General features: G+C 50.8%; 1 protein-coding gene across 1 annotated transcript in view; it reads left to right on the top strand.

The window, feature by feature from the left end:
• Positions 1 to 10000, top strand: part of LOC113800401 (importin subunit alpha-4) — a 28818-nt gene that overhangs the window by 17792 nt on the left and 1026 nt on the right. The window contains exons 9-14 of the mRNA XM_070133353.1: positions 1642 to 1721; positions 3157 to 3332; positions 6046 to 6184; positions 7391 to 7566; positions 8674 to 8856; positions 9115 to 9300. Coding sequence (XP_069989454.1) covers positions 1642 to 1721; positions 3157 to 3332; positions 6046 to 6184; positions 7391 to 7566; positions 8674 to 8856; positions 9115 to 9300 — 940 coding nt within the window. The remainder of the gene's footprint in view (positions 1 to 1641; positions 1722 to 3156; positions 3333 to 6045; positions 6185 to 7390; positions 7567 to 8673; positions 8857 to 9114; positions 9301 to 10000) is intronic.

Here is a 10000-nt window from a genome sequence, read left to right as displayed (position 1 = left end):
CTAATGAATAAACAACAAAACAAAAACAAAACAAAACAAAACAAAAAACAACGAAACGGAATGAAAACTAAAAGACTCACGAATAACGGACACAAAAGGACGGCGCGAGTGACGGAAAGAGCTCACGACTAACGAAGGGAACACGTGACTAACGAAGGGAACACGTGACTAACGAAGGGAACACGTGACTAACGAAGGGAACACGTGACTAACGAAGGGTGCGTGACTGGAGCGGCGTGCGTGCTTGCGACGAGTGCGTTTCTCATCCGGGAAAGTTCTTTTTTCTTCACTCTTTTTTCATGATGGATTTCGCGATAATTTCCATCTCTTTTGAGAAAACAAATGAGAAGACGGGGGAGAAATGCGTGTAAACTAGGACATTTATATATGCAGATGTACATACACATATACATACATACATACATACATACATACATACATACATACATACATACATACATACATACATACATACATACATACATACATACATACATACATACATACATACATACAATACATACATGCATACATACATTCTCCACCTTCTTCTTTCCCCGCCTTCTTCCCATGCTCTTCATTTTCATTCTTCTCTTTCTCCCTTTTTTACTTCTCTTTCTCCCTCTATTTTCTCCTTCCCCTTTTCGTTCACTTTCTCTTTTTAATTTTCTTGCTTTTCCTTCGCTTGACTTTTCTCTTTTTCCAACTCCTTATCGTCAACAACATCTTCAGCTTGCCCCTCGCTTCTTCTTCTCCCTCTCCTTCTTCTCCTTTTTATTTTTTCTTCTTCCCCCTCCCCTTCCCACGCCTCCCCCTTTCCCCCCTCCTCCTCACTCCTCCTCCCCTTCCTCCTCCGCCCCCTCCTCCCCCTCCTTCTCCCTCCTCCTCCCCCTTCCTCCTTCCTCCTCTCCCTCTCTCCTCCTCCCTCCGTCCCCTCCTCCCCCTTCCCTCCTCACCCCACCCCCCACTCCACACACTCCCACACATACAATTTTTCTCTCCACCTCCTCCCCTCTTCCTCCCTCCTCCTCCCCTCTTCCTCCCCCTTCCCCCACCTCCTCCCTCTCCCCCCCCCATCTCCAAACACACATCCAATTTTTTCTCCACCTCTCCTTCTCTCCCTCCAGCCCCCACCCCCCACCCCCACACCCAATTATTCTTCACCTCTCCCTTCTCTCCCTCCAGCCCCCACACATCCAATTTTTCTCCATCTCTCCTTTTCTCCCTCCAGCCCCCCCCCCCCCCCACACATCCAATTATTCTCCCCCTCCCCTTCTCTCCCCCACATCCAATTATTCTCCACCTCTCCTTCTCTCCCCCCAGCCCCCCCACACACACATGGGTCGCAATTTTTCCCTCAATTATTCTCCACCTCTCCTCTCCCCCACATCCAATTTTTCTCCACCTCTCCTTCTCTCCCCCACATCCAATTTTTCTCCACCTCTCCTTCTCTCCCCCACATCCAATTTTTCTCCACCTCTCCTTCTCTCCCCCACATCCAATTTTTCTCCACCTCTCCTTCTCTCCCCCACATCCAATTTTTCTCCACCTCTCCTTCTCTCCCCCACATCCAATTTTTCTCCACCTCACCTTCTCTCCCCCACATCCAATTATTCTCCACCTCTCCTTCTCTCCCTCCAGCCCCGAACTGCAGCTGGAGTCCGCGTGGGCTGTGACCAACATCGCCTCAGGGAAATCAAAGCACACCAACGCTGTCGTGGGTAAGTGGGTGAGAGTGAGAGGAGAAGGAGAGAGAAAGGGAAAAGAGAGAAGGAAGTAGTGAAAGATAGAAAGGAAAGAATGAGAGAGAGAGAATGGAGAATGTAGCGAAGATGGATGAATGTGTGTGTGTGTGTGTGTGTGTGTGTGTGTGTGTGTGTGTGTGTGTGTGTGTGTGTGTGTGTGTGTGTGTGTGTGTGTGTGTGTGTGTGTGTGTGAGAGAGAGAGAGAGAGAGAGAGAGAGCGAGTGAGAGAGAGAGAGAGAGGGGATTTGTGCTGTGTGTGTGTACACGCATATATATATATATATATTTATTTATTTATTTATATATATATATATATATATATATATATATATATATATATATATATATATATATATATATATATATATATATATATATGTGTATATATATATATATTGTGTGTGTGTGTCTGTATTTGTTTGTTTGTTTGCTTGTATTGAATGAATAGAACCTATGATACATGACATAGAAACCATAAAAATAGGTAGAAGAATGATGTATAAAAATAGAAAAGAAAAAAAGCAGGTGTGGAAATTTAATGGGATTTAATGAGGATGAAATTGAAGGTTTTAGGAGAGTCTGTCTAGCGAAACGAGGCGTGCTTGCAGTTTTATTTTTTTATTTTCTAAAGTTTCATTTTATTTATTTTTGTTATTATTGTTTTTTTGCTTTCCTTCTTAGTTGTAGCGTGATTAATTTGTTATAGATTTATGTTTTTTTTTATTTATTTAATTTCTTCTGAATGTATGGATGGATTTCTTTTAAGTGACTTTGATAGTGATAAAAAGGTACTTATCATCGTCAACATCATCACACTTCCCCTCCCTCTCATTTTTCCCATCCCTCCCCTCCCTTTCCGCATTCCTCTCCTCCGTCCCCCTTCCCGTCCCTTTCCTTATTCCTCTCCTCCCTCCCCCTCACCCTCATTCCTCTCCTGCGCCTCCTCCCTGTCTCCTTTACCATCATCAACATTCCCTTCATCCCCACCACAAACCATCCCCACCACCTTTAACGCACCCATCCCCCACCACCCATCCCCCCCCCCCCCACCCATCCTCCCACCTCCCATCCCCCCATCCCCCTACCACCACTCACCACCCATCACCCCCCCCCCAACCTGCCACCCACCACAACTCACGACCCATCCCCCCCCCCACAACTCACCACCCATCCTTCCTCCTCGCCACCCACCACCTCCCCCACCCCACCACCCATCCCCTCTACCAACCCCACCACCCACCTCCCCATCCCCCATCCACCACCCACCACCCCTTACCCCCATCCCCCCACCCCACAATCACCCCCATATCCCCCCACCACTCACCACCCATCCCCCCTACCCACCACCCATCCCCACCACCCACCACCCATCCCCCCCACCCACTCACCCACCCCCGCCCCTCCCCAACAGACGCGGGCGCCATCAAGGTCCTCATCCAGCTGCTGAGCTCGCAGAACACGGGCGTGAGGGAGCAGGCGGTGTGGGCGTTGGGGAACATCGTGGGCGACGGACCGGACTGCAGGGACAGGGCCATCGAGGAGGCCCCCGCCAGGCCGCCCGCCGGACCCCCCAGCGCCACCCCGCCCGTGAGTCCGGGAGGGGGGGGGGAGGGGGGAAGGGAGGAGGGGAAGGGAAGGGATGGGGGAGGGTTGGAAGGGATGGGGGAGGGTTGGGGAGGGGGGAAGGGAGGGAGGGGAAGAGTTGGAAGGAGGGTGGGGGGAAGGAAGGGGAGGAAGGAAGGGTGGGGGGGTAAGAGAGGAAGGGAGGGGGGAAGGAAGGGAGGAAGGGGAAGGGGGGAGGGTGGGGAAGGGGTGGTGGGGGAAGGGAGGATAGTTGGGGGAGGGGGAAGGGTGCGGAGGGGAGGGGAAGGGGGAAGGGGGGGAGGGAGGAAGGAGGAGGAGGGGAAGGGGGGAGGGTTGAGGGAAGGGGGGGGAGGGGGAGGAAAGTTGGGGGAAGGAAGGGTGGGGGAAGGGAAGAAGGAAGGGTGGGGGAGGAAAGGGAAGGGAAGGGGGGAGGATGGAAGAGAGGAAGGAGGAGGAGGGGAAGGGAGGAAGGTGGGAAGTGGGGAGGGTAAGGGAAGGGAAGGAAGGAAGGGTGGGAGGGAGGAAGGGGGGTAGGGGAACGGAGGAGGAGGGGGAGGGAGGAAGGGAGGAAGGGGGGGGAGGGAGGAAGGGAAGGAAGGGGGGGGGAAGGGAGGTAGGGGGGGAGGTGAAGGACGGAGGGTGGGAGAGGGGAAGTGGGAGGAGAAGGGGGAAGGGAGGAAAGGAGGGAAGGGAGTTGAAAGAAGTGGGAGGAAAGGAAGGGAAAGGGAGGGGGTTGAGAGAATAGTGGGAGGGAAAGAGAGGAATTAGAGAAGGGAAAGAAGGAGGGGTTGAGAAAGAGGTGGAAGGGGAGGAAGGGAAGAGAGAGGAAAGGAGGGGAAATAAAGAGAGAAGTGGAGAGGAATAGAGAAGGGAAGGGAGGGTGGTAGAGAGAGAAGTGGAAGGGGATATAAGAGAAGAGAGGAGAATGGAGGAAGCGTGGGAGGAGAAGGTAACGAGGGAAGTGGGAGAGGGAAGGAGAAGGATAGAGAGAGAAGGGAGAAGGGGAAAGAGAGAATCGAGGGGAAGGGAGGAGGGGTAAACAGAGAAGTGGTGGAAGGGATGAGGGGAAGAGAGGAGGGGGTACAGAAAGGGGTGGAAGGGGAAGAAATCGCAATAGACGGGAAATATAGAGAGAACAGAAAGAAGGATAAGGAGGGGGAAGTGGGGTAGAGAAGGCAAAGGATGGAGGTAGAGAGAGAAGGAAAGGGACAAGGAGAAGTGGAAGGGGAACGAAGCGAAGGAAGAGGAACAGAGGGAAAAGGAGGAGGGGTTAGCGAGAGAAGTGGGAGGGGGAATAGGGGGGAAAGAAGGGGAATTATAGATACTGTAGTAATGGAAGGGGGAATAGAAAGGGAAGGAAAATGAGGTAGAAATAGAAAAGGAGGAGGGATAGAGGGCGGAATAGAGAGAAAAGTGGAAGGGGAAAGAGAATGGAAGAAAGGGAAGGGAAATAGAGGAAAATAGAGATAAAAGGGAGGTAGAAAGAAAGAGGGAAGTCGGAGTAGGGGCAAGAGAAAGAGAAAGGGAGGAGGCAAAGGGAAGGGAAATATGAGCAGGAAGGAATAAGGGGAATAGAAGAGAAAACAGAGAATTAAAAGAATGGAAAGAGAGAAAAATTAAAACTAGAAGGGAATAAGAAAAGGATGGATGAAAATAGAGAATAATTGGAGAAAAAAAGTAAGAACGGGGATAGAGAAAAAAGAGGAAGGGAGGAATAAAAAAGGAAAAAGAAGGAAAATGAGATAAAGTGAGATTAAGAGAAAAGGAAGCAGAGGTCAAGGGGAAAGGAGGAAGAAGGGAAGAAGAGAATGAATGAATATCAAAGGGAGAAGAGAATGGAGAGGAAGAATAATGAAAGATGAAGGGGGAAAACAATAAGGGAAAGGAAGAAAATGAAATGATTTATCAGTAATGTAACTAATTAATTATTACTCTATAATTATTTTAATCAAGTTCAGTTTATTTCTAATATTTATTATAATTATCAAGTTAGTCTATTTCTAATATTTACTCCTATTGTCAAGTTCAGTGTAATTCTAATATCCATTCTGATTACAAAATTCACTCTATTTCAAATGTTTAATTATAAATCTAATTCTTTATTATGTTTATTACGCTCAATCTAATTCTAAAATTTGCAGGTTGGAGTGTTTTTCTTTTTGTTCTTTCTATTTATCATGTCTATCTTTCTTTCTTATTTTTCTACTTATTTGATTCATTCATTCTTTTGTCGCTTCTACTCACCGCTTAATCTCCCATTTGCTTTGCCTATCTATCATTCTCTCTCGTTTCGCTCTTATCAACTCAACATAAACCCCAACTCCTCCCAGTGACCTATGACCCGTGTAGAATAAAAAATCATGAATAAGACGAAATAATTCCCCAGTGCATGAGATTTAGTGCCTTGCAGTCCAGACGAAAGATTTAGTGGCAAAACATCAATTTCAAATGTTGCATTTCAAAATCATACATCCCCGACCATTTTTTCTCATGTTAATCAAAATTAAGTTTGACCCGACCTGACCTGACTTGAATCCTAGAAATATATCCAGAGGCAGGTGTGTTAGGTCATCACCAGCTTATTCAAGGTCAAGCATTTCCTTCTAGGCCTATAACCCACTCAAAAAAAAAAAAGAGTCATATTTCAATAACTCGCTTTGATGAGTTTCCTACACGTATCCCTTCGACCTCTGACCCGACCCGACCTGATCCACAGGCATCCATCGCGAGGCAGGTGTGCTGGGTCATCACCAACCTTTTCCGGGTCAAACACCCCGTCATCTCGCCGGAAGAGAGGAAGATGTGCGCCGAAGCCATCAGGAGACTCGTCGCCCACTTCGATGCGAAGGTGCAAGGTGAGGCAGGGGGTGGGGGTGGGGGAGGATGATAGTGAGGGTGCAAGGGTGAGGGAGGGGGTGGGGGGAGGATGATAGTGAGGGTGTAAGGGTGAGGGAGGGGGTGGGGGGGAGGAGGGTAGTGCGGGTGCGAGGGTGAGGGCGGGGGTGGGGGGAGGATGATAGTGAGGGTGTAAGGGTGAGGGAGGGGGTGGGGGGGAGGATGGTAGTGAGGGTGTAAGGGTGAGGGAGGGGGTGGGGGTGGGGGAGGATGGTAGTGAGGGTGTAAGGGTGAGGGAAGGGGTGGGGGTGGGGGAGGATGATAGTGAGGGTGCAAGGGTGAGGGAGGGGGTGGGGGGAGGATGATAGTGAGGGTGTAAGGGTGAGGGAGGGGTTGGGGGGGAGGATGGTAGTGAGGGTGTAAGGGTGAGGGAGGGGGTGGGGGTGGGGGAGGATGGTAGTGAGGGTGTAAGGGTGAGGGAGGGGGTGGGGGGGAGGATGGTAGTGAGGGTGTAAGGGTGAGGGAGGGGGTGGGGGTGGGGGAGGATGGTAGTGAGGGTGCAAGGGTGAGGGAGGGGGTGGGGGGAGGATGATAGTGAGGGTGTAAGGGTGAGGGAGGGGGTGGGGGGGAGGATGGTAGTGAGGGTGTAAGGGTGAGGGAGGGGGTGGGGGTGGGGGAGGATGGTAGTGAGGGTGTAAGGGTGAGGGAAGGGGTGGGGGTGGGGGAGGATGATAGTGAGGGTGTAAGGGTGAGGGAGGGGGTGGGGGATGATGATAGTGAGGGTGTAAGGGTGAGGGAGGGGGTGGGGGAGGATGATAGTGAGGGTGTAAGGGTGAGGATAATAGTCAGAGGGTTAGGGGTGAGGGTGAGGGAGAGGATGATAGTGAGGGTGTAAGGGTGAGAGTGAGGATAATAATGAGGGGGTTGGGGGTGAGGGTGAGGGAGAGGATAATATTGAGGGTGTAAGGGTGAGAGTAAGGGTGAAGGTAAGGCCAAGGGTAATGGTGTTGATGATAATGATAATGATATTAATGAAAATGGTAATGATAATACTAATTGTAATATTACTAATGATGGCACTGATAATTATCATTGCCATAATAACGCCAGCAACTAGAACAAGACCCACAAATAAACAAACAAACAGATAAACAAACACGAACACAACAAAGCTCAACCACAACACCCCCAGCGAGAGCGGCTGACAGCTGACCCTCCTTCGCCAGCTGACTCCCTGTGGGCGGCGGCGTACTTCGCTGACATGGGGCCCGGCAGCGTGGACGAGCTGATCGAGTGCGGCGCCGTGAAGGACATGGTGCAGCGCCTCTACTCGCAGGACGACAAGGTGGTCACGGCGGCGCTGAGGGCCACGGGGAGCATCGCGGCGGGGGCCAACCACCAGGTGCGCCGCCGGGATGGGGTCCGGGCGCGGCTGGGGCTCGGCTGGGGATCGTCTGGGGCTTGTTTGGGGCTTGTTTGGGGATCGTCTGGGGATCGTCTGGGTTTCGTTTGAGGCTCGTCAGGGACTCGGCTGGAGCTCGTCTGGGGATCGTCTTAGGTAGAGGGGTATCTTTTCTTTGTTATGGGTTTGATTCAGATATGCATACGTACATAAACATATATACACGTAAATGTACGGGTACAAGCACACGCACATCCCCCCCCCACACACACACACACACATACACACAAACACACACACACACGTGCCCTCCTTCCCTCCATTGAAAAAAAAAAAAACTGAATGAGATCGAAATAGATAAAAAACAAAAACAGAAGCGCCATTCAAAACCGAGCTTCAGTGAGCTTTCTCCTCCATTCAGACTAGTCATTCACAATCAACGGACCGAGGAAGAAAGAAAAAGAATGAATAATAAAAAAAACAACAGTATTCAGTGCCGAGCCATAGTAACACTCACGCGAACATGATAATGATGATAATGATAATGATGATGGGGATGGTAATGATGATAATGGTGATGATGATGATGATGATAATAAGAATAGAGACAGTAATGATGCTAATTCTAATGGTAATAACAACGATGGAAGCGATAATGATGCTAATAGTGATAATGATATTAGGGTTAGTGGCCGTCGTATTAATGAGGGTAATGAAGTTGATGATCATAGTAATGATTAGAACAAATGATAAGGATAACGATGACAATGATAGTAATAATGATAATATTGATGGTATTATGATAATGATATTGATGATAGAATGATGACAATATTGATGATGAAATAATGAAAAGGATAATAATTATAATAATGATGATAGTAACGATAATAATAGTAGTGATATTAATAATGGTAATAACGATGATAATGATGATAATAACAACAGTAATAATAATGATAACAGTAATAATAATTATAATAATAATAATAATAACAACAACAATAATAATAACGATGATACTAATAATCACAATAAAAACACAATGATAATAATAACACCCACAACAATAATAACAAATAAATGCCCTCCCCCCCCGCCCTCCAGACCGAGGCGGTGGTGTCCTCCGGCGCGCTGCCCATCTTCAGGGACCTCCTCGGCCACCCCAACGCAGGCATCGCCAGCGAGGCGGCGTGGATCCTCTCGAACGTGACAGCTGGCACGCCGACCCAGATCCAGATGGTGATCGACGTGCAGGTGGTGCCCGCGCTCATGAAGGCCGTGGAGAAGGTGAGGGAAGGAGGAGGAGGAGGAGAGTGATGATGGTGATTGTGATAATGACAGTAATAAGGATGATGATGATGATGATAATAACGATAATAATAGTGTTGATAAAGACAGTAACAATAATGGTAATGGTAATAACTAGAGTGATAACAATAATGATTATGATTATAATGATTATGGTATTGACAATAACATTAATGGTAATACAAACACTCAACCCCTAACCTTCCCCCCCCCCCCCGCCTGCTCCTCCTCCTGCAGCAGCGCAACGAGGAGCTGCAGAAGGAGGCGTCGTGGGCGCTGTGCAACATGGTCTCGGGCGGCACGGAGGAGCAGATCGCGATGCTGGTGTCCGTGGGCGCCGTCTCGTCCCTCTGCCACCTGCTGAAGGCGGAGGACCCGGCGCTCGTCATGCTGGGTCTGGAGGCCCTGAGCGGCGTCTTTACGGTGGGTCCGGGGGGGGGGGGGCGAGGGAGGGAGAGAGGGAGCGAGGGGGGGCATGGGAGGGAGGGAGAGGGAGGGAGGGAGGGAGATGGAGGGGGGGCATGGGAGGGAGAGGGAGGGAGGGGGACATGGGAGGGAGGGAGGTAGGGAGGGAAGGAGGGAGAGGGAGGGAGGGAGGGAGGGAGAGGGGGGGGCATGGGAGGGAGGGAAGGAGGGAGAGGGAGGGGGGTATGGGAGGGAGGGAGGGAGAGGGAGGAAGGGGGGCTCCGGGGGGGGGGGGGCGTGGGAGGGAGGGAGGGAGAGAGGGGGGGCATGGGAGAGGGAGGGAGGGAGGGAGGGGGGCATGGGAGGGAGGGAAGGAGGGAGAGGGAGGGGGGTATGGGAGGGAAGGAGGGAGGGAGAGGGAGGGGGGTATGGGAGGGAGGGAAGGAGGGAGAGGGAGAGGGAGGGAGGGATGGAGAGAGGGGGGGCATGGGAGGGAGAGGGAGGGAGGGAGGGAGGGAGAGGGAGGGGGGCATGGGAGGGAGGGAGGGAGGGAGGGAGGGAGGGATGGCGCATGGGAGGGAGGGAAGGAGAGGAGGGGCATGGGAGGGAGGGAGGGAGAGGAAGAGGGGGCATGGGAGGGAGGGAAGGAGGGAGAGGGAGGGGGGCATGGCAGGGAGGGAAAAGAGGAAGGAGGGAAGGAAGGAAGGAAGGAGAGAAG

The sequence above is a fragment of the Penaeus vannamei genome, chromosome 18 (genome assembly GCF_042767895.1).
Source record: "Penaeus vannamei isolate JL-2024 chromosome 18, ASM4276789v1, whole genome shotgun sequence".
NCBI classification, from domain to species: Eukaryota; Metazoa; Arthropoda; class Malacostraca; order Decapoda; family Penaeidae; genus Penaeus; species Penaeus vannamei.
Note: the sequence above shows the minus strand (reverse complement) of the source record. Positions and strands in the feature narration are given on the sequence as shown.